The sequence below is a fragment of the Amphiprion ocellaris genome, chromosome 12 (genome assembly GCF_022539595.1).
Source record: "Amphiprion ocellaris isolate individual 3 ecotype Okinawa chromosome 12, ASM2253959v1, whole genome shotgun sequence".
Lineage (NCBI taxonomy): Eukaryota > Metazoa > Chordata > Actinopteri > Pomacentridae > Amphiprion > Amphiprion ocellaris.
The window spans coordinates 9,306,281-9,332,011 of NC_072777.1; the positions used below are offsets into that span (position 1 = coordinate 9,306,281).

The 25,731-nt window shown below is 43.9% G+C and overlaps 2 protein-coding genes across 3 annotated transcripts; one reads left to right on the plus strand and one right to left on the minus strand.

Moving 5' to 3' along the window:
• The first annotated feature begins 870 nt into the window (after nt 1–870).
• On the plus strand, nt 871–13,237 carry LOC111576875 (MAP/microtubule affinity-regulating kinase 3-like). Of its 2 annotated transcripts, XM_023282825.3 has the most exons (18): nt 871–1,409; nt 2,737–2,925; nt 3,012–3,065; nt 3,223–3,271; nt 3,918–3,983; nt 4,147–4,217; nt 4,421–4,477; nt 5,748–5,882; nt 7,018–7,119; nt 7,410–7,529; nt 7,619–7,718; nt 7,814–7,926; nt 8,001–8,127; nt 8,230–8,420; nt 9,527–9,624; nt 9,706–9,978; nt 10,400–10,444; nt 11,748–13,237. In XM_023282825.3, the coding sequence occupies exons 1-18, from the start codon at nt 1,359–1,361 to the stop codon at nt 12,115–12,117; spliced, it is 2,211 nt and encodes a 736-aa protein (XP_023138593.2). In that variant the 5' UTR covers nt 871–1,358; the 3' UTR covers nt 12,118–13,237. The 2 variants fall into 2 exon arrangements, with proteins under 2 accessions (XP_023138593.2, XP_023138594.2); XM_023282826.3 differs by lacking the exon at nt 10,400–10,444.
• Nucleotides 13,238–17,566: 4,329 nt separating this feature from the next.
• On the minus strand, nt 17,567–25,627 carry LOC111576877 (creatine kinase B-type). The gene is made up of 8 exons (XM_023282827.3): nt 25,510–25,627; nt 23,233–23,446; nt 22,345–22,499; nt 21,925–22,057; nt 19,098–19,269; nt 18,721–18,844; nt 18,440–18,629; nt 17,567–17,999 (listed from the first exon to the last, which is right to left on the minus strand). The coding sequence occupies exons 2-8, from the start codon at nt 23,423–23,425 to the stop codon at nt 17,821–17,823; spliced, it is 1,146 nt and encodes a 381-aa protein (XP_023138595.1). The 5' UTR covers nt 23,426–23,446; nt 25,510–25,627; the 3' UTR covers nt 17,567–17,820.
• Between the last annotated feature and the right edge of the window lie 104 nt (nt 25,628–25,731).

Consider the following 25,731-nt stretch of genomic DNA (forward strand, 5'->3'; position numbering starts at 1 on the left):
TCTTTACTTCAATTCTGATCAGTCTCCATTTCCCTGATGCTGAGAAGCATCGCCATAACATGATGCTGCCACCACCATGCTTTACTGTAGGGGCAATACAGTGTGTTTAGTTCAATACAGCATGGTTGTGGTGTATATTCCAGTCCAATCCAACTTTATTTTTATAGCACTTTAAACAACCACAGATTGAAGCAAAGTGCTGTACATCCAGAACAAGGCAAACAAAATCAGAAATACACAACGGATGCACTAAAAACAAATAAAATCAAAAATACACAATAAAGGCACTAAAAACAAATAAAATCAGAAATACACAATAAAAGCACTAAAAACAAATAAAATCACACAACAAAGGCAACAAAAAATAAAATCAAAAGTACACAATAAAGGCACTAAAAACAAATAATTGTATTGTATATTGCTCATAACAATAAGGTACATGTTTCAATACAGTATTATAGTGGTAAAAATGTTGATTATAACATTATGCATATTTCAATATAGTATAATAGTGGTGTTTATTGATTACTATCACAATGTATTTAGTTTAATATAGTATTAAAGTGATGTATATTGTTAAAATAATAGTATATTTAGTTTAATGCAGTATTATAGTGGTGTATATAGTTTGTTATCGTAGTTTATGTATTTTAATACAGTATTGTGGTGATGTATATTGTTTAATATCATAGTGTATATGTTTTAATATAGTATTATAGTGGTGTAAATTGTATTATTTGTCTTTCTGTATCGTTTTTCAGTCATTCTGTCCAGTCACCCTAGCAACAACAAACGCCGCCGTCCGGTCTGATTAACCAATCATCTCGCACGCTGCTACTGGCGTCCAATATCGTCAGCGCGCTGGGCTGGGTTAGTCCTCCATCTTGGCTTAGGCTAACGGAGCTGCTAACGGAGAGTCTCTCCGAAGAGGATGAGGAGAAGCTGAACGGACCGAACCGCAGCTGAGCTGACTAAACCCGGACTAGCTCATCGAGACGAACCGCACCACAGGCCAGGAGGCAGACCCGGACTCGCTCTGGTCCCACAAACACGCACACCCGGTCCTGCCGGGCTGTTATCGGGCTAGCCGGCTAACTTAGCCAGCAAAGAGGAACTGTTGCTCAGGTTCCGTTTGGATCGATGTCGGTTAAAAACTGCCGGAAAAGAAGTCGTGCCGAGCCGAACCGGGCCAGATAACCCTCCAGCCCTGTAGTCGGGACTGGAACCAGTGATGCCGGGTGGTAACCTGCTCAGGTAAACCCGACCTGAAGTTCAAGCAGCTCAGACAGCTCAGACAGGTGTTCCAGGGCGGAAAGGCGGCTTCATGACCGAACCTCCCTCACACTGACCCGGGTAACATGTCCACCAGGACCCCTCTGCCCACTGTCAACGAGCGGGACGCCGAAAATGTAAGTGTGAGCTGTCACTTTGACTCTTGTTCGGTGTTTGTCGGTCACCTCAGTAAGTATGCAGTAAAGTTAGGTCTGCAGTAACATACAAGACGACTTAAAAATATTCTTCCATTGAATTCATGTTGACAAAATCTCCCTCAAATCAAGATCCAGAGCAATACTCCATTAGGCTTTATGTCCAGGTGTGGGCCTTGAAGTGTTTTTTTTCAGGTTATGAAGAAGATTGCAGGTGTCCTGGAAAGTAGTGCACTGTTACTATTGTGGGTCCCCACAGTCCTGGGTACCACCTAGGGCCACCGAGAAAGGTCCTAGCATCCTTTGAGAGGTTCCACGTGTTCTCAAGGAGATTTTAGATCAAAAATGTATTCATTTTCTCTGTTAGAGACGCTCAGGGTGTTTTTTTAAAGGTTTTTGGGTGAATTCCATTTCCACTGATAAGATACAGGTTCCTTAAAGGCATTTGTCCGGGCACATGATATGTTGCTGCTGGGGTTTTCAAGGACTACTAAGACAGATCCAGACCTTCTCGGGAAGGTCCCAGGTGATCTCAGCAAGGTGTCAGAGGTTCCACACAACAGATTTCAGTTGGCTTTTGAGTGATTCCAATAATCTTCGAAAAGGTTTGTAGGGTCTTGTGGAGATATCAGTGTTCCAGGAAGACATTACAGTGGTTCCAGTTGGCAGATCTGATGTGAAAGATCTATGAATGCTGTGGGTGGGTTCAGGCATCCTTAAGGATGCTTCAAATACTCTTGAAAAGTTTTGAGGGCATCTTAGAGCTTGTTAACTATCCTAGAACAGGTTCCAACAAATATTTAGAAACGTTAAATGCATCTTGACAGGATTACAGACACTGGAATTTTTGAAGAGGTTGTATGTGGTCTTGTTACTTTTTGAAAGTCTTTAAGAGGATCTCAGGAGTTGTGGAGAAGAGGTTCAAATGGTGCTGAGAAGTTCTGTAGGGTCACTGATGATGTCTTAGAGGTATGGATATTTCAGTTGTCTTGGAAGATGTTACAGTGGTCCTATAGTCTATCCAAGACATTTCTAATGACAGTTGAAATAATACTTGTTCAGGTCCAAGGGCAAATGGAGGAAAAGGTATGGAATAAAGACTCTGACTCACATATGCTGCTCACTGTGGCTTTGAAGGCAAAATGATAAGTCAGATATGCAGAAAAATTAAAGTAAATTTATTAATGTGTTTTGAAGTTACATTGGTTCAGTTGATCAAACACTAGACTTTGTGTCCTGATCAGCAAGTGCAATTATTTTTAATGTGTTCGCTGTTAAACTGACCATATGTGTCTGTTTCTTTTCCCAGCATGCCTCAGCAGATGACAGGCGTGGTGAGGTGTTGTCCCGCTCCGTTCGCACTGCTCGCTGTAAAAACTCTTCTGCGACCACCGGAGACGAGGCGCCGCACGTTGGAAACTACCGGCTGCTGAAAACCATTGGGAAGGGAAACTTTGCTAAAGTAAAGCTGGCTCGACACATCCTGACGGGACGAGAGGTGAAATGCAGACAGAAAGGCTGCTGGGAGATATTACTGATACACCCACGTATACTGAGTATTGATCGTTTGTATCTCCTTAACAGGTGGCCATCAAGATCATTGATAAGACCCAGCTGAACCCCACCAGCCTGCAGAAGGTGAGACTCAGTGGGGAAAATAGAACAAAATAAGACATCTTGTAAAATAATGGTCTTCCACATAATCAATATTCAGACTAATGCTGTACACATCCAGCCTAGGAGCAGTCACCACGTCAGAGTAACAATCCTGCTGTGTTTTCTCTTTGTGTATCAGCTCTTCAGAGAGGTCAAAATAATGAAGATCTTAAATCACCCCAACATCGGTAAGTAATACTGACCTCATATCAGCTGTCTACTGACAGTTAACATCAACCATGTGGTCACATTGATTTGGTTAATTTTTGATTAGTCACTTCTTGATCCTCCACACTGAGTGTTTTATTCCAGCGGATTGTGTTTAGGACCAGTGTATAATATTTAGGGGGATCATTTGTCAGAAATGGAATCTAGAATTCATAATAATGCTTTCATTAGTAGAAATTTAGGAGCATAAATGAAGAGTGTACCCACTTCTCCAAGCAGCAGTACATCACTGATTCTAATCACTTTCAATTGTTTTCGTCAGCTTAGAATGAACCCTTCACATTTACAGTAGGAGTGAGTTCTTGTCCACAGAACCCACCACACTGCACTGCCATGTTTCTGCAGTAGCCTAGACGGGACACGCCTTTTGTGTTTTTACGGTGAAGTACGGCCACCGTAATCCTCCTACATGCTTGGAAAGGGAAGGTTGAGGGAGCTCGGTGCAATCTGCATTCTCACCAATAGATGCCCCTAAATCTTCCACACTAGTCCTTTAACATCTTTCAGCTTCTTTACAGCTATCATTTGTTGACTGATTAGCATGTTAATGTACTTGGCCTGAAAACAGAGTGTTTAAATCTGAACATGTGTCGCCTGTGTGTGCAGTGAAACTGTTCGAGGTTATAGAGACAGAGAAGACGCTATACCTGGTGATGGAGTACGCCAGCGGAGGTCAGTCATCTGTAAACTAGACCCAGGTTCAAACCTAAACATGAAACATTTTAAATTAAACTGTGTCCATGTGGACTGAGACCAGGACAGGCAGGCGTGTTAACATGACTTCTGAACAGGTGACCTTCATTTGTCTTGGCGTGTGTTAAATGTGTGTGCGCAGGTGAAGTATTTGACTACCTCGTAGCTCATGGGAGGATGAAGGAGAAGGAGGCCAGAGCTAAATTTAGACAGGTAACACACACATGTGCACATACACACTCTGCTGTTACTGTGGTGACTTGCTAGAGTTACAGTACCTGCATCCCATAATACAGTAGCGGAATAGGTCAGTTTCACCTTTTCTGTCTGAATCAGTCTATTTTATTCTAGTGCCTCTAGGCAAGGCAACAAAACTGATTTCCCGAACACTTTGTCTGTCTGCCTTTCTCTCACAGATTGTGTCTGCAGTTCAGTACTGCCATCAGAAGCACATAGTTCACCGTGACCTTAAGGTAACTTACAGTTAATTCTATTGACTTACACACATCATGACCATAAATACAGTCAGTGAGCACTTTATTGGGAACAACATACTAACAGTGGGCCGAGCTTCTGATGATGATGATGCTGCTGATGAGATGTTGGAAACCTTTCTCTGAGATTCTGCTTCATGTTCATATGATTCATCACATCATTTCTGTAGATTAGTCAGCTGCACATTCATGCTGCCCGTCTCCTGTTGTATCACATTCCAAGGATGTTTTACTGGACTGAAATTAGGGATGTGCATGTTTCATCAACTAAACGATTAAACGTTGCTATCCATAGACTGTTTGATCATTTTAACAGACTTTATTGAACTTTAGCTTTGTGTTTAACCTACTGCAAGCAGCCGTTGCACAACAGTAAACTATGGCCATAAACAGTTGAACATGGTCAGCAACAGCACTTTGACAGGCTGTGGCATTCAGACCATGATTGTTAAGGGACCCAGCATTCCCCACCCCATTACAGCAGCAGCAGCATGGACTGTTGACACCTGACCGGTTAACTCTGTGGATTTGTTTTTGATTCTGGCGTACAGTGTTGGTGAGCCTGCACCCACTACAGCCTCACATTTCTGTTCTTGGCTGACAGGTCGGGTGGTACCAGTCTGCCCTCTTGCCTCTCTCATCAAAAAAGAGTTTCTTTATGGGATAGCATTTGTATTTCACCACTTTTCACCTATCAGGCCCCACCGTGCGTGGTGAAATGATCACATTTCACCTCGTCCTGATGTTTAAGATAAGATAAACTTTGTTGATCGCACAGTGGGGAAAGTTCACTGTTACAGCAGCTCCAAAGGAGAAAAACAATATAAAGGTAGTACAAGAATAAATTGGAAACACACAGTGCGAAAACACAGAGAACATTATATACACAGAAATTTATTTATTTATTTATTTATTTATTTATTTATTTATTTATTTATTTATTTTAAAGAAGACTACATGAGGATGAGTTTGGAACAGTTATTGCACATAAGTGGTATGCATATGTAATGGGAAAAAGTGCAGCAGTAACAGAGGTGGACCAGTTTATAAGGCGGCATTGTAAAGTCTGACTGACACTGGAATAAATGACCTGCAGAAACGCTCCTATGTTTAACATTAACTGAAGCTCATCACCAATATGTGCACAGCTGCACATGATTGGCTGATTGGAAAGGACAGGAGTTCCTTGAAGTGCTCAGTGAGTATATATCCTACTGCTGGATTAATGCTTCTCTCTCCCCTTCTGCAGGCAGAGAACCTCCTCCTGGATGCAGACATGAATATTAAAATAGCAGACTTTGGCTTCAGTAATGAGTTCACTGTCGGAGGGAAACTGGACACTTTCTGTGGTTCTCCTCCCTACGCTGCTCCTGAACTCTTTCAGGTAAACGGGAAGATACTACAATCATGACTGTCAGTTTGGGGAGAAGTGTAATTTATCAATGTAAACTTAAGTCTTCAGAAACTTACTTCAGAGGAGAAAGAGCTTTTCATGTTTAGATTTTTTTGTAAAACATGACAGGCTCTCTGCTGTAAGATTGATCACCTGACTGATTATGTGTCTGTTGCATGTTACCTATTATGGATTTAGCTTGTGAAATGTAAACCTAATGACAAAAAATCCACTTGTTTCCAGTCAGGCACACTAATACCTGAACATCATGTGCTATGACTTAGTGTGTGAAAGCTAGAGGTTAAAATGTGCATTCAAAAGTAACACAGACTGAAACGTGCAACTTTTGCAGCTCCAAACAGAAAAGGAGAAACCATGTTTTAATAAGATCGATCAGTAGCCACAGCAGCTACTGTTTGTTCTGCAGTCAGGTAGTCATTCCATTTTTTCTGTCCCATCTGCTGAATGGAGTCCAGTGAAAAACAGTCTGAAGTAAACCCACATCAGAAGGTTTACAGTTGAACTCAGCCAGCAGCCTGTCTGTGTCTGAAGCTCTTAAAACACTGAGCTCACTCCTCACTAAATCCATAGAGGATGTCAGAAGGCTTAAATATTCTATAAACCCTACAGAGAGCCCTTTGTCTCTGTCTGCTGTAAAAGAGCAACATTAGTTACAGCTCTTGTTGTGTTGCTGTGCGCTGCCAGATTCATTATCCACTTACAGATTCAGGTTGCCCTGCAGGAGTCGATCCTGAGATTCAGTCATCAGAGTTGAAGCGAACGCGGCTGCTGCCACTGCAGCTGAAAGTAGAGTGAGCCTTTATAGTTGTTCAGTTGTAGCAAAACCTTTTCTGCATATCTAGGTCTAGCTCATGTTAACTTAGTGATTGTATCATGCTGAATTATTGTTATATACTGCCAGGAAGTACAGAATGAGCTACTGATTAAAAATTATGTAGATAATATACAACTGTCACTGCTGGTTTCCCACCATTCTTTTCCTGATATGACTGTAAGAGGGTCTTACATTTCTCTCTATGTAGTAGTAACAAGGAGTAACATTTTATACTTAGTGAAACTACAAACGCCTTAAATGTGTGAATTTGTGCCTGGTTGTGTGTTTCAGGGTAAGAAGTATGATGGTCCAGAGGTGGACGTATGGAGCCTGGGAGTGATCCTCTATACTCTGGTCAGTGGATCTCTGCCGTTTGATGGACAGAACCTCAAGGTCAGTAACACTCAACCATATAATTTAACATGTCCTCTGTTCAGTAACGTGAAGTTCCTCTGATCTCTCTCTGTAGAGATGAAAAGGAAAAGTCCAACAAGTCCAGGACACGTTTAACCTAGCTTAACACAAAGACTGGAAGCCCAGGGAAACTGCTAGCTGCATCAGCAACTGAAAGTCTGTGATTTAGATGAGGATTTCTAGAACACTTGTATTGCTTCTTTAAATCAAAGATGGATCTGATTTCCGTGGTCCAGCAGTGAGTCTCATGTTTGGGTTTTTGTCTACAGGAGCTGAGAGAGCGGGTGCTACGAGGTAAATATCGTATTCCTTTCTACATGTCAACTGACTGTGAGAACCTGCTGAAACGTTTCCTGGTGCTGAACCCGGGGAAAAGGGGAACCCTGGAGGTGAGAACATAAGATAATGTATCATCAATGCATCAATGTATTGGTTTTAGTGGTGTTACCTGGGCATTAACTCAATGTTTCCTCTTCAGCAAATCATGAAAGATCGCTGGATCAACAGTGGCTCTGATGAAGATGAGCTGAAGCCCTTCACAGATCCAGAGCTGGACATCAGAGACCAGAAGAGAATCGGTACACAATAAACACACACACACAGAAAAGCACACACATGCATGATGCTGCGATAGTGTGTATTAATGTGTGTGTTGATGTTGTTTGTGGGTCAGACCTGATGGTGGGGATGGGTTACTCCAGAGACGAGATCAACGATTCACTGGCCAAGATGAAGTATGACGACATCACTGCCACCTACCTGCTGCTGGGACGCAAGACCGCTGAGGTGAGAGGTTACCACGGTAACCACAGGTGAAGCTAACAGACACTCGGCAGGACTAATCACTGCTTGTTGTTCAGGTGGAGGTGGGCGACTCGTCCTCCTCTCTGCTCAAGCCACGTCCATCCAGCAGCAGCCAGTCTCCTGCTCACCTCCTCGCTCAGCGCTCCTCCACCTCCTCCAAACAGAGGAGGTACAGCGACCAAGGTACACACTCGGACCGGGACCAGGGTTTGATGCACGTTACACTAACGGGCTGTATGTATGAGAGTCACTAACCTGTCATTCTCTCCTCCTCAATGTGTCCAGTCTCCACAGCTGCTCCTCATCCCAGGAGGAATCAGGCTGCAGCATCAGCAGAGGGGGAGGCGAAGCAGGAGGGGGGAGGTCAGAACAAAAAGACCAGTCCTGTGGAGGCGGGCAGTCCTCTGCTGGGGAACGCCAACAACCCCAATATGTCTGACATCCCCGAGCGCAGGAAGGCTTCAGCCACTCCCACTGTGAGTGTACCTGTCAGTGAGGTGAACAGAGGTGTGAGAGCAGACTGTTGTCCTGGAAATGCAGAGAGAAACAAAAATTGCCACCTAGACCTGAGTCTGAATGGCATTGCCATTGCACAGCATTATGGGATGAAATTATCGTCTGAAAGTCTGTTAGTAGAGCAAACTTTCCATGTGTATCAGTGACTGTGTCTGCTGTGGGGTTACTGTGTCTTTGTTAGGCAGAGGGGGTCTTCACCATGAAGTGTATGCAAAAATGGCCCACACGTTGCCACCTCCTCGCAATGTAAATTAGGATGATAATGTGTGCTGCCATGTTAAACAATTTACAACCAGACTGTGTGCTGCAGTGACTGGAGGGCTGTAGACATGATATCAAAGTCCCGCCTTCTGCACCACCCAAATACGAGCACACACTCCTTGAACATCTGTAATCCAGCTGCAACCAGCTTGACTCTTTTGGACTATAGGGGATGTTCGCTCTGTCCAGCTAGTTAGCAACATGTTAGATGCTTTTCCCATAGATTCCCTTTGCTTTTCACTGCAAACCTACAACTTTAGAATTAACTTGCTGAATAGGGGTCAATTCATACTTTCTGCGTCCATGTGCAGAGACCAGTGCAGAGTTGGAAAGTAAACCGTGGATCCACATGCAGTTCTATTCATACTACAGTGTGTTGTGTTGATGTGATTATTCCCGAGGTGTGTCGAGTAAAGAGAGTCGACAGTGCACAGGATTTCTGAAGAATTTGAATGGAATTCAATGGAAAGAATCTACAAATCAGAACATCTTCAAAGAGCAGCATTGACAACTTGAATTACAACTCTTTTAAATATGAATTATAAAGGTGCAGAGTATCTCTTCACAAAGGCTCTCGTTTTCCTGGTGCATGTACACTCAGAGTGCTTGCAGTGTGGACAGTCACAAATGTTGGGCTGCAGATGAACACCTGTAGAGGGGTCCACACAGACCCTTGTGGACTTGAATGAATTACAAAATGTACATAATGTGTACCCTTGCAGACACAGAATGCATGAGTTGGACAAAGTGGCAAAACTGCAGCGGTCCCTCATATCCAATCAGACTAACTAATTCTGTGTCACAGGTTGGATCGTCCAGCATGACAAGGAGGAACACGTATGTTTGCAGTGAGAGGAACTCCACAGATCGCCACTCTGTGGTCCACAACGGCAAAGAGAACAGGTAGAGTCCACCGGCTGATTTAAGTCACAGGCACTGATCCACAGATTCACCAGTAACCCCTGTCTGCCCCCCTCCCCACAGCTCAGCGACCACGCCCACTCAGAGGTCTGCAGGTGGAGCCTCCACCCACAGTGTCAGCAGTGGAGCGACCCCTCCTGACCGGCTGCGGTTCCCTCGGGGGACAGCGAGTCGCAGCACCTTCCATGGAGGTCAACTCCGAGAGAGACGCACTGCCACCTACAACGGCCCCCCTGCCTCCCCCAGCCGGTCGCACGATGCCACGCCCCTCGCCCATACACGGGCCAGAGGCTCCACCAACCTGTTCTCCAAGCTGACCTCGAAACTTACACGCAGGTACGTCGGAGCAAGGAATCATGGGAGCTTGTTTTTCTCTGTGTGTCCTGGTGTCCCACCTGTCTGTCTGATGGCAGGTAGACAGACAGGTGGGACATCAGGTCCGGCTGTTGTAATTAAACACAGTGTCAGTTTGGACCAGCGTCACATTGATGTAAATTTGAACTGAATCTGAAACCAAAACAAGAATACTTTTGTTTCCTTCTGCTGCTACTGTAACTGATTCTCCATCAACTAATCAATACTGAAACTGATACTCTGCTTCCTTCATTCCTTCTCTACATTCTTCCCTGTGTCTTACTGCAATCTTTCTTTTTATTCTTCCTTCCTCTCTCATGTCTTCTTTTTTGCTTCCTTCCACCTTTGGGTCTTTCTGTTGTTCCTTCCTTCCTTTCTTCCCTCCTCATGTCCTTGCTGTCAGAGGGGTGTCAGAGGTTGAGAGAAATGGCAGACCTGAAGGGTCCAGGTGAGTCTAGCAGGATTTTGCATTCTGAGGCTGGATTACAGTAATTTATATAATTCTTTTATAATTATTAGATTGGAAGGTTAGTGGGAAGTACACTAACTGGCAAATCAGAGAGCAGTATTAGTTTGTTAGCTGTGCTGTGAACAGACACAGCTGAATTATCAGTATGGTGGAGTTCCTTTAATGACACGTTTTTGTCAGGGATTGTTATTACAGTGCAGAGGCTTAAATCCAACTTCTGTTCATTGGTTGAAAACCTCAAAACAACAAACTAAAACCTGATTTAACAGTGAAACACAAAACCTGCCTGTGAGTTACCAATGTGTTATCTTTTAAAGATCACCAAAATTAAACCATTTATCACAGCCAGAAGTTGTGACAACAGAAAGAATTGCCAGATTTTAAACATTCCAATAGTCCATGGACTAATCCTGTGTAATGTGCTATTCCAATGAGAACAATACACAAAACTAACCTTAGAATTGTGATATTTCATCAAAATATTTTTCATATACTTGTCTCATTTAAAAATTCAGCAAAAATAAACCATTTGTACCAGATCTTGTGGAAAAGGGAAACAAATGTTTACTCTTTTCCATGAAGCCGTGATTGGCTGAGCTACAACCAACAGTCATGTGACAAACATTCTGTCAATATTTGGCTGAACTGCAGGCTGTGTTTCAGGGCAGAGAAGACAAGTTTGGAGACAAATTAGAAAGACTGAAAGAAAAACAAAATATGCTTGATCAGAAAAATAGAGGCAGCATGACTCTAAACCTGTATACAGAGAAGCGAGTTGTTAGGAGATACATTCAGCGTGTTGAAATCTATTTCTAGAGTTGATGTGGATATTCTGTGAAAATCATTTAGCTGGTAATGGTTATAAAATCCCCCTAGCCTGAAGAACTGGATTTTGGTAACACCTGTGGGCATTGTGGGTATTGTAGATGTTTTTTTCAAGTTTTGTAAAATAAATGTAACTTTTTATGGTTTATGGCATTATAACTGTTACACTGCTCAAAAACCATTTCCGTTTCTCTCTACTTTTAGTCATGGTTGTGCTTTGTCTGTAGAGGAGCTAGACTTTATATTGCAGTGAGAATGAGCTTACAGTGAGTAAAAATTTAACAGGAGCAAACAAAACAGCCAGAAACTGTTTGGGGTTCAGTGGGATAAAAGACAAATGGGCTTCTGGACACCAGCTTGAGAGGACAGACCTGCTGTTAGATGCTCTTCCAGTTTGAAGAAAGGTGACTGTGGACAACTGCACCCTGATTTCAGTTTTTCTTCTCTCTCTCTCCAGTCGTAACGTGTCATCTGATCAGAAGGAGGAGCCCGGTTCTCCTGCTACTCCTCAGCTGAAGGAATCAAAGCCTCGCTCGCTCAGGTTCACCTGGAGCATGAAGACCACGTCCTCCATGGAGCCTCTGGACATGATGAGGGAGATCAGGAAAGTCCTGGATGCCAACAACTGTGACTACGAGCAACGCGAGCGCTTCCTGCTGCTCTGCGTCCACGGAGACGGACACGCCGACAGCCTCGTCCAGTGGGAGATGGAGGTGTGCAAGCTGCCCCGCCTCTCGCTCAACGGAGTCCGCTTTAAACGGATTTCAGGAACATCCATCGCCTTCAAGAACATTGCCTCCAAGATCGCCGATGAGCTCAAACTGTAGACACACAGGTACAGAGACAGATGGAGAGACAGACAGGTGGGGACAGAGAGAGAAAGATGGAAACAGACAGGAGAGAGACAGGTAGGGACTGATGGAGGGAGGAAGACGGTGAGAGAATGGTGAAGGTGGAGATAGACAGAAAGACACCGGTATGTAGACAGACAGCTTGTTTGAAAGTTTTCCAGTTTCTTGCGTTGATTTAAATAAGCATCTGCAGGAACTAACAGAGTGATGAACTGATTTGGTTGATATTTGGTTAATTGATTATCAGTTGATCAGCAAACAGTAAAAGTGTCCAAACTGATGTCTTCAAGCATCTTGTTTTCTCCAAAACATAAAGACAAGTAGTTTATTGAGGCAGAAACCAGAGGCTGGAACTGACTTATTTGATATTTTTACTTTAAAAATGACTTGAATGATAAATTGATGACTTGATTAACAGTTATTGATTAGTTTTCTGTGTGGCCTGGCTGCTGGCAGGAGTCTTATGTTGGTTTAAATAATCCATGTCAGTGTAGAGGGAAACTGATCAGTGTAAACAGTGATTGGAGATGATCAGCAGTGTGCTGCAGCAGAACTTCCTTCACCTTTCTTCTATTTTTCTGCTCTGTCTGTTGATTGGACACTAGTATTGACTGATTACTGGTTATTGATGATGCAGCCTGCTCTTCTTCTGCTGACGATGATGTCACTGTCTGTTTCTCTCTCTGTCTGTACGGGGTTTCCCTCACCTCCTCTAAGCACAACAAACGCACCTCCATATATAATTTCTGAATGAATGGACATGACTGGTTCCTGCAAAGGATCATGGGACTTTAAGTTCAGTGTTGTTAAAAGGAGACACAGGAACTGTTCTGCTGTCATTTACATTTGTTTTATTTTGAGCCTCTGCAGCGGCTGACCTGCAAGTGTTTTGGCCCTGCTCACAGGAGGACAGTGGGCGGCGTCACGTGGAGAGGTTGGTGTGAGTCCATGTTTGTGTGTAAATAGTTTCTCACCTTATTTTCATGTTGATTTGTTTTGTACGTGTGAGCAGTCAGCTGGCCAACAGCTGGTTGTGGTTGATGTTTGTTGACTGGACCTCAGGTTCACCTGTGTCTCATTAAACATCTTGAACGCAGCATGCATTTATGTCAGTCTCTTTGCACAACAGTGAGACTACAGGAGCCCTGAGGAGCCACACTGGTTTTCTCAGTTCGTACGGTCACACGAAGGTGTTGGCCTGCAAATATTTGCTCTTTGTATCTTTCAAATCTCCAGAAGCCTGAACAAATCCAGGTGTGGGGTGTTTGTTTCAGGGCAATGTCCCTCACAAACCAGAGGCCAACAGGAAGGTTGTTCACATTCAGTCCAGAGAGTCTAGACGTAAAGAAGGTCTTACTCCACCATCCTGACGTTATGACAGTGCAGAGGATAAAAACTGAACCGTCATTCTCATCAATGTGATCACTCATTTTTGATTGATGTCCTTTCTCCTTAATATCGCATCCTTTATCAGGGCTGAGTGCAGGGATAATTTCAGCAACCTAAAATGTAATTTGACTTCAACTTGACATTTAAGGCCAGTGTTACACAAATTTGCATCCACGAGTATGCAAGGGTCCAGCTCCAGATTTTGTCTCACCAAGTTAGTTGGCACAAACGTCAGTGTGCTGCCCAAAATTTGTGTTTGGGCTGTAAGGCCCATGTGTATAATATATAGCTACAGCCTATTGCATACGAATACAGCAGCGTCTTTGAAGTGGACTCTATGCTACGCATCCTCTTAATCAAATCTTGAGTCCAGTTGATGCTTTCTGCTTTTCCATAAGCTTATACTTGACATATAGTTTGTCACCCACCCAAGTTCTTAAAGGTCTTTGTGGACCCCTTTGCAGATGTCCATGTGTAACTCCAAATTTGTGACTGCAGACTGTCATAGGCACACCAGCGACACACATGGCAGGAAAACAAATGGTGCTTGTTCCGAGTGGAAGCTGTACAAGGAGATTCTTCCTCAACACCGTTTATAATAAATCATTCAAAGAGCTGTACATGTCTGATGACGGTGCCAAACACCGCAGGAAGCCCTAATATCTCCAGAAATTCTGTGCTGTCTACCCATTGTGCTCAACATACCTCAGGAATAATCACATTGACACGGTGCTGCAGCCCAGTGTCTAACCAGTTGCTATATCCTGGAAAAGGGGGAGCTGCACAGTGGTTAGCACTTTTGCCTTGCAGCAAGAAGATTCCTGGTTCGCGTTCTGGCTTTCCCGGGATCTTTCTGCATGGAGTTTGCATGTTCTCCCTGTGCATGCGTGGGTTTTCTCCGGGTACTCCGGCTTCCTCCCACAGTCCAAAAATATGCTGAGGTTAATTGATCATTCTAAATTGCCCGTAGGTGTGAATGATTGTTTGTCTGTATATGTAGCCCTGTGACAGACTGGTGACCTGCCTGTCCCTCCAGGGTGTTCCCTGCCTTCACCCAAGTCAGCTGGGAGAGACTCCAGCCCCCTCGCAACCCTAATGAGGATTAAGCGGTGTATAGATGATGGATGGGTGGATGGATATATCCTGTGAAAAGGGCAAAATCACAGCCAGTGTTTCTTGAACATCTACAGGAGCCCATTAGCTTTCTTCTTTGATGTAAGAGGTGATGAGACTGTCTGTTACAGACCAACATGTACAACAACCTATAGTAGGATGAACAGAACCACCTTCACTCTCTGCAACGATCATGCATAAACCATGAACTGGCCTTTACAGCGGCTTCTGATTTCACTCTGTTCTGTTATTAAAAACGTAAACTGACTTGTTCCCGCAAGCTCCTGTTTGCCAATTACAGCTTTCATTCTTCTTAGTCTCTAGAAGTTCGGCACACCTGGATTTGGAAAGTGAATTGTTGCCAAATTGATATCAATAGTGGAAATATCTAATTTAACACCGTCTGTCTTGCTGTGGTTTCAATGCACTGGAGTATGAAAGGTAGTGCAGGCCACACTACAGCTCAGGACAAGAACCTACCACGAGTTTAGAAAAAATTATTTTAGACCCTCGTCCTGATCTGTGCATCACCAGTTCCTGGGCAGTTGAGAGGGGTTTGCAATTGAAGGATGTTGGTAGACTTGGACCAAAAGCTCTGCTGCCCACTTGAGATCGCATCCACCAATCTGCGACCAGACCTAGTACTATAGTCAGCTTCGATTAGCCACGTCTACATCATCGAGCTCTTAGTGCCGTGGCAGAGCTCAGCAGAGGAGGCCTATGAGTGCAAGAAGCTCAAATATATGGAGCTTGCCGCCGATGCAAAACAGCAAGGCTGGAAGGTGAGGGTCTGGCCAGTAGAAGTAGGCTGCAGAAGCTTCATAGCCACCTGGACATCTAGGCTTCTCTGGGAGATGGGAGTACACAGGAAGGCCCATTGGCAGGCAATCAAAGACCTCTCCAGAGCCACAGAAGAAAGTCAGTAGCTGTGGATGAAGAGAAAGGACTCCATCTGGGCCTTCAAGTGAGTAGATGGCATCTAGGGGGTGAACCTGGGATGCTGGGATTCACTGCTGAACCCTCTGGAGGTGTCATGGACCTGTCAGCGAAACACCGATGAAGGAGGGCGTCCACTTGATAACCCAGAGGATGAACTCACTCACTTTACCATCCCACAGAGTCTTAGGTGTCTTATGTATGCAAGAAGGGATATCAATATCTAGTCCTACACAACATAGCGAAAGGTTTTTGACTCTTTTCTCTGAAAAACAGTGCTGGTACTTCAACAGGCCTCTAAAACCCTTAAGATGAATCAAAATAAAAATTGTTGTTGAACTGATGTCACCTAGAAGTCAACAGAGCTTCATTCACAAACCTGAAATGTTGCCAAGAGGACCTGATCATTGATGGATGTCATTTCAAACATTTTAGGTGGTTTACAAACCAATTTTAACACATGAAGCTAGTTAAAAGGTCTTGTGCCAGCTCAGACGTGTCTCAGACTGAGGAGCTGCTTTGTGAACAGGATTCAGAGCTTTTCTTTAGTCTCACAATGTTTGGTGAATCCACCTGCTGAAACTACCAAACACAGATTTGATTTTAGCTCTTTTGTTTACCAGGTCTACTATGAAACTAAAGATCTCCAGATTTGTAAAGATCCATTAAAACATTCTGCTTAGAAAGACAATATGACAATGTTCAGTTAGCTGCTTAGAAACTCTGCAGAGAACATTTCCTCCTTCACTAAAACATCCTGAATGTTTCTATTTCTACACTTTAACTGCTGGACATCCCACCAGTCTGTCCTTGGTGGTTGTGTGTCTTCAACATGAATCACACTTGATCGTAACATTTCCCTCCAGAACAGAAAGTCTGGATTTGACTTTTGAACTCTCAGATGATGTCAGTAACTCTCTATCACCACCAGGTGGCATCTGCACACATCAACCTGTTTCAGAGCCAGAATCCCCATCAGGTCTGAACCCACCAGTTCAATCTGGCACCACAGGATGAGGAAGCTGCTGCAGCTGACAGGTGAGTGTTTGAGACGTTGGCGAGTTCACACAGCGACTAATCTCACTGAAGGAGCAGCCACCGTTTTATTTTTCACTCAGATATTTAGGAATATGAGCCTCCGTGAATGTTTTATAGGTTTTAGACAAAACACTTTGAAATGTGACATTAAAGTTCTTCAAGGATCAGAAAACAGTTTGGAGAAAAGTTTTAACTCAGAATAAAATGACTGAGCTTTGGTCTTGACTTCACCTGTCAATAGAGTTCATTTAAACTGGACTATTTAACACCGCTGATCATATAAAATCAGGTTTGTGCCAATATATTTCATTACAATGTAATTAATGTTGGCATTGTTGCTTCCAGAAGCCTCAGCCACAGATCCATTACTGTCAGATATATTTCAATAGCTTATAAATTACATTCAGCCAGTTCCATGATTTATTCATCCCTTTGATCAATTTATTTATCCCCTATTTCCATCCATTCAACACTTTCTAATTCAGCATGGTGAGTTTTGTAGTTCCAGTTGACTCTGCATTTGTAGATCTTTAAATGGAATTTCTGAGCTACAAGTAACCTGTTTAGGAATTACTGCTTAACCAAAGTGCACCTGAACGTTTAAATGAAAAGCATCTAGCTGCCTTTTGGTTCTGGTGCTGCGCTGAATGTGATGCGTGTTTGTTGTCCGCTGCAGACCTCCAGCACGACAGTTGATGGCTTCATCTGTGTAGTGGATCATAGCGGACGACTGCTGACGTTTTTCATGCCATCCCATCAAAAACACTAACCAAGTTCTTTCCTTGTACGAGCACTTCCTCAACATATCTATGAAATTAACCAATAGGAGCACAGAGACTGTAACCATGGCAACAGACGGGCCAGTGAGTTCTTCCACATATCTCTAGCCAGCTGATCTGAAGCGTGAGTCAGTGTGTGTGTGAATGAAGACAGGTGAGCAGCAGCAGGGTTTAGTTTGGGCCACAGAGACTTTATTATTAGATATTTCAGGTGTTAGATGAGTCCAACAGGTGGAGACAGGAAATAGAAAATCCTTCACATGTTGGAAGACTGAAGTCTAACTGAGCGGCTCTACGTGTCCTGCAGCTTCAGGACGGGTTCTGACTGATTACAGTGAGGGGAGGGGAGGGGGCGTGAGGAGGGGGAGTGACAGGTGAGGAGGGGGAGGTGGGGGAGGAGCGGGTCAGGTTACAGTGATACAGTTCACTTCTGTTCGGGCATCAGGTCGTCGATGCTGTCGCCTCCCTCCAGGCGCTTCTCCATGTCCACCAGCAGGTTGACGCCGTCCACGACCATCTGCACCAGCTCCACCTCTGAGAAGCCCAGACGGTCGGCGTTGGAGATGTCAAAGACTCCGCCCACCGCTGCCGTGTCCACACCACCTGAGAGACGGACAGGAGAACAGGATGAGAACATGATATGTACAACTGACCGTATGTCTGTGTACCTGTCTGTCAACCTGTTGCCTTCTTTTTCTGTCTCTTTGCCTGCCTATTGACCTGTCTGTCTATTTACCTCTAAGTTTCCCTGATTGTTTACCTGTCTGTCTGTTGTATGGTAATGTTTATCAACCTTTTCAATCAGTCTGTCTACCTATCTGTCTGTCCGCTTGCCTGTCTGTCCACTTATGTGTCTGTCTGCCTGTCTGTCCACTTATGTGTCTGTCTGCCTGTCTGTCCACATATATGTCTGCCTGCCTGCCTGTCCACTTGTGTGTGTGTGTGTGCCTGCCTGTCTGTCCACTTGTGTGTCTGCCTGCCTCTCTGTCCACTTATATGTCTGTCTGTCTGTCTGCCAGTCAGACGTCCGTCCATCCGTGTACCTGTTCCTCTCTTCTGCAGCCTCAGCTTCTTCAGGATTTCTCCAAATTTCTCGTGCTTGCTGACGTTTGGCAGTTTGACGTGGACTCCGGCTCTCAGTCCCGTCCCCAGATTGGACGGACAGGTGAGGACGTACCCCAGATGTTCGTTCCACATGAACTCGTGACCTCGGTCCTTAAATAAGGACTCGATCTGCCACAGAGAGATAGACAGATGGTGAGGTGAGACAGCCTGTTGAGAAGAGCAGCACTGGAAGAGGCAGGAGGTAAGACCGGGTGCTGACCTTGGTGAGTCCGGTGCAGAAGCGGGTGAACACCTCCCTCATGTTGCCTCCTTTCTGCATGCTGATGACACGCAGGTGATCCTCCTCGTTGACCCAAACCAGGAAGGTCTTGTTGTCGTTGTGCCTGCAGGCCAACAAGAGGGAAAGGTTAACAACAGAGGAACAGGAAGCCGAGGTGCTCGAGAGACACGACATGCAGGTTCGTAAACATCTCAAAACAAAACACGTTTGTGCTCTGAAACACAAACTCCATGATCTCACAGGGTCTGGACCAAACTCTGATGTGTCTGAGGAGATCCGAACTCCTAAAAATAACTGCCTACATGTGTCATGATTCTGACTCCTGTCAGCAGGTCAAACATCAGCGTCATACTGACCAGATGCCACGGCCGTCGGGCCAGTCGCGGGCCATGCCGGACGCCAGCAGCAGTGGGGAGACGGGCTTATCAAACAGGAAGTGGTCATCAATCAGCTGCTGCTGCTCCTCGTCCGTCATGTTCTTCAGGGCGTAGTACTTCCCCTTCAGGTCTCCGTCCAGGGAGTCCAAACCTGCAGACGTCAAAGGTCAGAAGGAAACGGGTCAAAACTTCAGAGCTGTCAGGTTAAAAGACTGTCTGAGAGACTGTACTAAGGGCTAAAAGCTCCCTAACAGCATCATTTTTTGGTCTTAGTCTCACTCACAGGATGTAGACTGTGGGTATTCACCTGCTATTGGCTGATTTATCTCCACCCTTTCAAAAGCTTCAAAGTTTCAAAACCTCCTTACAACAGGAAACAACCTCCAGGCAGCAAAATACCGCACTGGAAATTTTGGGTTTTGCTGAAAGTTTGGGTTAAGCAGTCGGATATCCCTGCTGTTTTTTCTGTTTACTTATGTTAATGACAGTTCTCATGTCCCTGCATGCAAATGTTTCACAAAAGCTCTTCCTTTGTCACTATTTTGAGTTAATACCATTAGTGTGCCTTGTTCTTTGCTCCACCCAAGCCAATGGGGATTGGTTTGAAGAAATACAAACCCAGCAGAGCTTTTTCCACCAACAACAGATAATGAGGTGCAGTCAGACCATTCTACTCAGTGTCCATCATAGAGAATAGTCTGGCTACAAGAGACTACGTCCTAGTGAGTGTCAGGATGGTAATTCTACAGAATCAATTAAAGTTAATGTTTAATTAGACAGGATTTACTTTTGAGATCTGAATCCAATGACCTATTTTTTTCTTTTGTGCTTTAAAGTTTTTCATATCAAAGGCAGCTTTGTAAACTGCTTTGGGAAAAGTAAATGTGAGATTTCCATTATTTGTTAATTAACTGTTAACAGAAAGGTTCCTGGGAGTGCTGAGTCAATATTACCTAATTTATTAGTTGATTTGATTAAAACGAAGCACCTTTAATTTGATACCCCAATAATTTCTTATGAATCTACACAAAAAACCTAACTGTAATCACTATGTCACAGCGTTATCTCTGTTATTAGACCAAAAACAACAGAAATTGTCCAGGGAATTAAGAGGAAATTACAACCCTGTAAAAAAAAATTAATTAATCTTTGAATTTAATTTCCAGATAATTGAGTGGCATGAGGGAAAATTTTTGGAAAAACGGATCAAGTGGGTTGCTGTCTGCAATAAAATATGATTTATTAACTTCCTGGCATCATTTTCAGTTCTAAAACAAAGATGGCGTTTTGTGTGTGTGGTGTTTTCGGACAGCAGGGGGCAGCAGAGTCTCGGGTCTGCCAGGTCGGACCAGCCCAGTCCGGTCCGGTCCAGTCTAGTCTCATTTGAATATGAAAAAGGAGGTATTAGATTGACTGAGCTCATTAAGAGTCTCAGCAGGACAACACTGAGCCCACAGTTATATAACACTTTGATCTGCTGCTGCATTCACTGACACGCTCACCGAGGCATGATGGGAAATATCTAAATAAAGACGCGTCCTCTTAAGCTACAAGTCAGAACTAAAAAAAACCTGACTAATGAAGAGTTTGTTCCTCGTCTGCCTCAGTGGCTCAGCAGGACCAGAGAGAAACGCCACTATCATCGCATCGTCAGTGTCCCTGAACGCACCATCACAGAGTTTAAACTGTGGTGGATCATCTGTCTCCTACCAGATGATTGATGACTCATACATCATTCGATAACAACAAATCATTTGGATGCTGAAACTGTTAGCTGATGTAAAGACTTTGCTGATATACTCCTGTACCCTTTTTATTTTTTAAAAGAATATATATGTAGACTCTCTCTTACTTATCATAGTCGCATAGTTTGAAATTTTCCATATTCCTACCAAATAACCAAATCCTACCTAATATATGAGACTGTTTTACTGACGGCTTCTTAATTACACATTTGAGAGATTAAGATGCACAGAATTTAAACTTGTCAGTCCACTAAAGGTCCACTTACTGTCTTTATCCACAGCTTTCACTAATGACATCTTATTCAGTTGTTGTTGCATTGCGGCACTCAGCATCTACTGATAAAGAGGATGCAGTTTAAAACCTGGAAACAATCCTTAAATTAATATAGTTTGTTAAACCAGGCTGACTGGTTACATTTTGGTGAGACAAGTTTAGCTGGTGTTCACTTGTATTTTTTTTAATTAATTTTTCTCTGAAAGAACTCAATTTAAAGGGAAAACACAGTGTGTACTTTATGCATTTTACTTAATTTGTAGTCAGTTATTCACAGCAGGACAGATTAACATGCAAAGACGGGAAATTTGTCCACAGACTAACTTAAAATGCAGCAATCATGACCCATAGAGTTTCCAATCCTGAATGAGTAATGTGGGAGTAGTTTTGATCCTGTTTTCTCTATTATAATTTCTATTTACTTCATTTATAGTTTAAGCCTTTTTGGGAAATATTAGAAAGCTATTTTGAAATGAGAGAAGCTTAAAATAAAGAGCTTGTTAGATAAAACAGGTAGAAATATGTGGTATGGTTATGTTAGTGCAGTAGTTTGGCTTTTTTTTAAAGGATCTGCTGATCTTAGAAGCCATTTTGTCGTGATAAAAAAAACCCTGTTCTGTGGTAAAACAGAAGTCAGAAGGTTTGAACATAATTTAGTTTTATGGGATGAAGACGTAAAAGTGGTTTCTAGACATCAGTGACAGTGCAGCGTAGTGCAGCAGTCTGCAGACAGGAGGCAGACTGATGCTGCAGCATGCAGGAGGGAAGGAGGGAAGTGACATCGTACTTTCGATGGAGAGGTTCTCGATGGCGCGTCGTTCTCCACGGCTGCAGTGAGGCGGCAGGCAGAAACCGCGGATACTCCGTCCTGTCCGAACCCGAGAGCTCAACACGTAGTTTGGATCCAGATCGTCTCCACCCTGAAACAGAACAGAGTCAGGTCAGCAGAAACATCAGCAGAAGCAATGAGTGTCCACTGACGTTAGTCGTTGTCCTTTTAGAACCACAGACTGCTGACAAACTGACACCAAATACAAGTTTTAAGGGGTCAACTGGTCTGAGGAAAGGTTATATGTTCCGACCTGGTGTCTAAGGGATCCCTCAGGTTTGCACTCGAAATGTAATTAAATCACGATCATCATTCAACCAATAACACAGGAAGCATCTGTTCAGTCAGTGCTGAGGTTTATTGATTAGTGTTGTTTACCTGCAGGTTGTCAGCGTTCAGGTCCGTCTTGTGTTTGTCTGATGGTTTGTATCCCCCGTGGCGGTCTTCGATCACTGGGTCCATCAGGTCTTTGAACACCTCGTACGTCTCCTCGTCTCCAGCCACGCAGCCCACCGTCATGATGAACGGGTGACCTGCAGGGACACAACATGGTCAATCAGATCCCTGCTGAGGACCTTTAAAATGACAGTACAACACTTGTTAGTTTTACTTTGGGGGTTTGTTGTTTACCAGGTGAGTGTGTGAATGTTTTACACAAACACTGTTAAAGGAATTAAGCTGGATTTGATGGGGAGGATCAGGCGATCAGACGGGAAGTCAACACAACTTCCCTCCCCGGTGAGGAATTAAGGAGCAGAAATTAACTTCATGTAACGAGTCGATCCAATTAAAGAGGTTATTATTAACCAGCAGCTGAAGTGCAGGACAGAGCGTCTCCATGTGAAGGTGATAAACACCGAGAGTTAGCTGATTTGAGAAAAGGGTTAACCAGTTAAGGAGAAAGGTTAGTTGGATAGGGAGTGGGTGTGGAGAAGAGTTAACTTCTTTTGACTTACTAGGTTTGTGAAGGGCTACCTGATCTGAAGAACAGTCCTCTGGATTAAGTGATCTATTGCGTGGTGTAAGAGTTACTCAATCTGTGGTCTCGTGGATGAGATTATCTGGTTTGGTCACCTGTCAGATTGACTGAAGGAGTAGTTACTTGGTTGGACAATGGTTTCCTGTTTTGGGGAAGGTGTTACCAGATGTAGAGGCGAGTAACCTGGACTTTGGGATGGAGTAACCTGGTCTGGGGTTGTTAACTTGGGTGGATGTTTGGAACATGGTCATTGGTGTGAAAGGGTCCATTGGGGTCATCGCATTTACCTGGGTTGTCAACGCCGGTCTGGATGACGTCGTCCAGGGTGAATCCGCTGGGCGTCTCCTTGTCCCTCAGGTTGGCGTACATTTCGGGCGTGAGCACCTTGGCCATGTGGTTGTTGTGCTTGCTGAGGTCAGGGTACTCCTGCTCCGAAGAGTAGTTCATCTTCAGCTTGTTGTGGGTGTTTCCGAAAGGCATGATGACGTCCGGGCTGCTGACCTGGCAACAGTTTGAGGTGCAAATCAATTTGTTGATTAGATTCAAATTCACACGGCAGACATTTGATAATGAAGTGTATGAAATCCATCTTGTTTAACCATCAAGCTCCAGCTAGAGACTCACTGTTTACAAACCCAATAAAGCTTTTGTTGGGCAAAACTCAGAAACAAAAATAGATGCATTTGAAAAAAAAAATAGTTTTATGTATTGTTGAAAACAAAGAATGTGATTTATAGATCAATAATAATGATAATCAATAATTAATCAATAAGTGAATAAAATAAATCTAGATTTAATTTCAACAGAATAGATTTCTGAATTAAAGCATTTGAAGTGCTATATTTTAGCTAAATATGTTGCTTTTAATATTATTTTTGCATTAGCTTTCTGGTATGATTATCTTTATAATATGAGATCCTTTAAAAGTAAAAATTCCCAGAATGAAGAGTCAAATGGTGAAAAAGGGTAGAAAACTGCAGATATGTTAAACATAAATATCTGACATGTTGCATTGTTTTGTCTTTGCAAATGATTTCAGAATTATGAAATATTATCAGAGAAACTTAACTGTTGCATATTTAAACCGTCTCAGTCAAATCTCTGGGTATTAAAACATTTTCCACAGAGACACAGTTACTGATTTGCATTTTCACTAGTCCTCATCCCACAGTAATTAAATCAAAGTCAGACTAACGCCCACAATATGATGTGTCACCAGTAAAGATGGATCTGAATTTACTTTAACTATTGATCTTCATATTAATTCATATTTGACAGTAAAATCGTGATTTTTTTTCTCTAACTGAGGCTGCATTTCCCCCAAGCTTCACTGCAGTACGAATGAATATATATAGATATGGATACACACAATGTACTTTAGTGCAGTACTCAAGTAAATGTACTTAGTTACTCTCCACCTGCGTCACTCTCAACATCACCATCTTCTTATTTTCACCTCCAGCATCTAAACGACCTCCAGTATCCACATACAGGATCACATAATCTGGTTTCTGTCTCAGAATCTGGTGGATCAGAGGAATCTAAAAACTGTACCAGGAGAGTCTCAGGATCGGCCCGGCCCGGCTCGGATCAGATCAGGGAGCCCTTTAGGGGATCAGTGCTAGTCTAAACCGGGACACAGAGGCTGATTATGATCTGCGGGAGGCCGCGGAGTGACGCAGCAGCAGGCCGGGTTTAACCCTTCACGGCGCGGCCGCGGCACTGCGCGACGCCCCGGTCACCTTCAGCACCTCCAGCACCCTCAGCTGCAGCCCGAACCGGTTCTGACGGTTCACACGGACCCGATAACCTGCTGTCTGACGGGGAAATTACACGGCTTTGCTCCTGCAGCACCGAATCACGTCATCACCTCCGTAAAACAGACTAAAAATCAAACGGATGTGAGCATGCGCCGTCTGATTGTTTGTTGCACAGAGAAGCTGAGCCTTTAATGCACACAGACGCTAAAAGCTCGAATATAGCAGCAGCAGGAGCGAAGCCTCTGCTGCGCTTTGTTTGAGCAGATTAAGGATTTTTATTTATTTATTTATTTATTTATTTTAATTTTACGCCTGACTGGATTTAAGGTGGATTTCCTTATTTATGGGGCCTTTTTGTTGAAAGCTGCACAATTCAAAGGAAATGTTTCTATCTGCACACGAATCCTCTGACAGTGAATGACTGAGTGCATCACATTAGAGGAGATGCAGCAGAAACAGCAGCTTCATGTTGGTGCGCTGGTGACTGCGCAACACCTGCAGACAGGACGGACTGCAAGGTCGTTTGGCTGCAGGGAGACGGACACTGGGGGGGACGGGCATCCCTGCAGCCTGTAAACAACCACTAACCGACCAGTAAACAAGCAGTAAACATCCAGAAGGCAGCCTGTCTGGCCGTCTGTCTGCAGCCTTTGTTCATGTAACCCACCATCTCCCACTGGCTCCCTCTGACCTGTCTGACCGCCGCAAAGCCTCTCCCTGTTTGTTTGTTTGTTTTTTTTCTGCGGGTGTATTGATGAGCAGCTGTGCGGTGCTGTGATTGGTCGGGGTTAAAGATGCTCCTACCTGTCGTTCAGTCTGCTGTGATGGGGTCTGATGTGGGTCCGGGGGTCGTCTGCTGCTGCTGCTGCGGATTAAAGCGACTGCCAGCCTTTTATACCCGCCCCCCGCTCCCCATTGGCTCCTATTTACAGTCCATTCATTCCATTGGACAGAGGGTCACGTGATCCGTCTCTCACCCCCTTCTCTCTCTCTCTGTGCTGTCTCAGGTGCAGTTCCTGCCTGCCG

What these genes read in the sequence shown, in the direction of transcription:
- LOC111576875 (XM_023282825.3), top strand. Translation starts at nt 1,359, where the DNA reads ATGTCCACCAGGACCCCTCTGCCCACTGTCAACGAGCGGGACGCCGAA. An exon ending in ACGAGCGGGACGCCGAAAAT is followed by an intron (nt 1,410 to 2,736) that starts GTAAGTGTGAGC and finishes TTCTTTTCCCAG; the next exon opens with CATGCCTCAGCAGATGACAG. An exon ending in TAGTTCACCGTGACCTTAAG is followed by an intron (nt 4,478 to 5,747) that starts GTAACTTACAGT and finishes CCCCTTCTGCAG; the next exon opens with GCAGAGAACCTCCTCCTGGA.
- LOC111576877 (XM_023282827.3), bottom strand. Translation starts at nt 23,425, where the DNA reads ATGCCTTTCGGAAACACCCACAACAAGCTGAAGATGAACTACTCTTCG. An exon ending in GACCGGCGTTGACAACCCAG is followed by an intron (nt 22,500 to 23,232) that starts GTAAATGCGATG and finishes GTGTCCCTGCAG; the next exon opens with GTCACCCGTTCATCATGACG. An exon ending in TGAACGCTGACAACCTGCAG is followed by an intron (nt 22,058 to 22,344) that starts GTAAACAACACT and finishes GTTCTGTTTCAG; the next exon opens with GGTGGAGACGATCTGGATCC.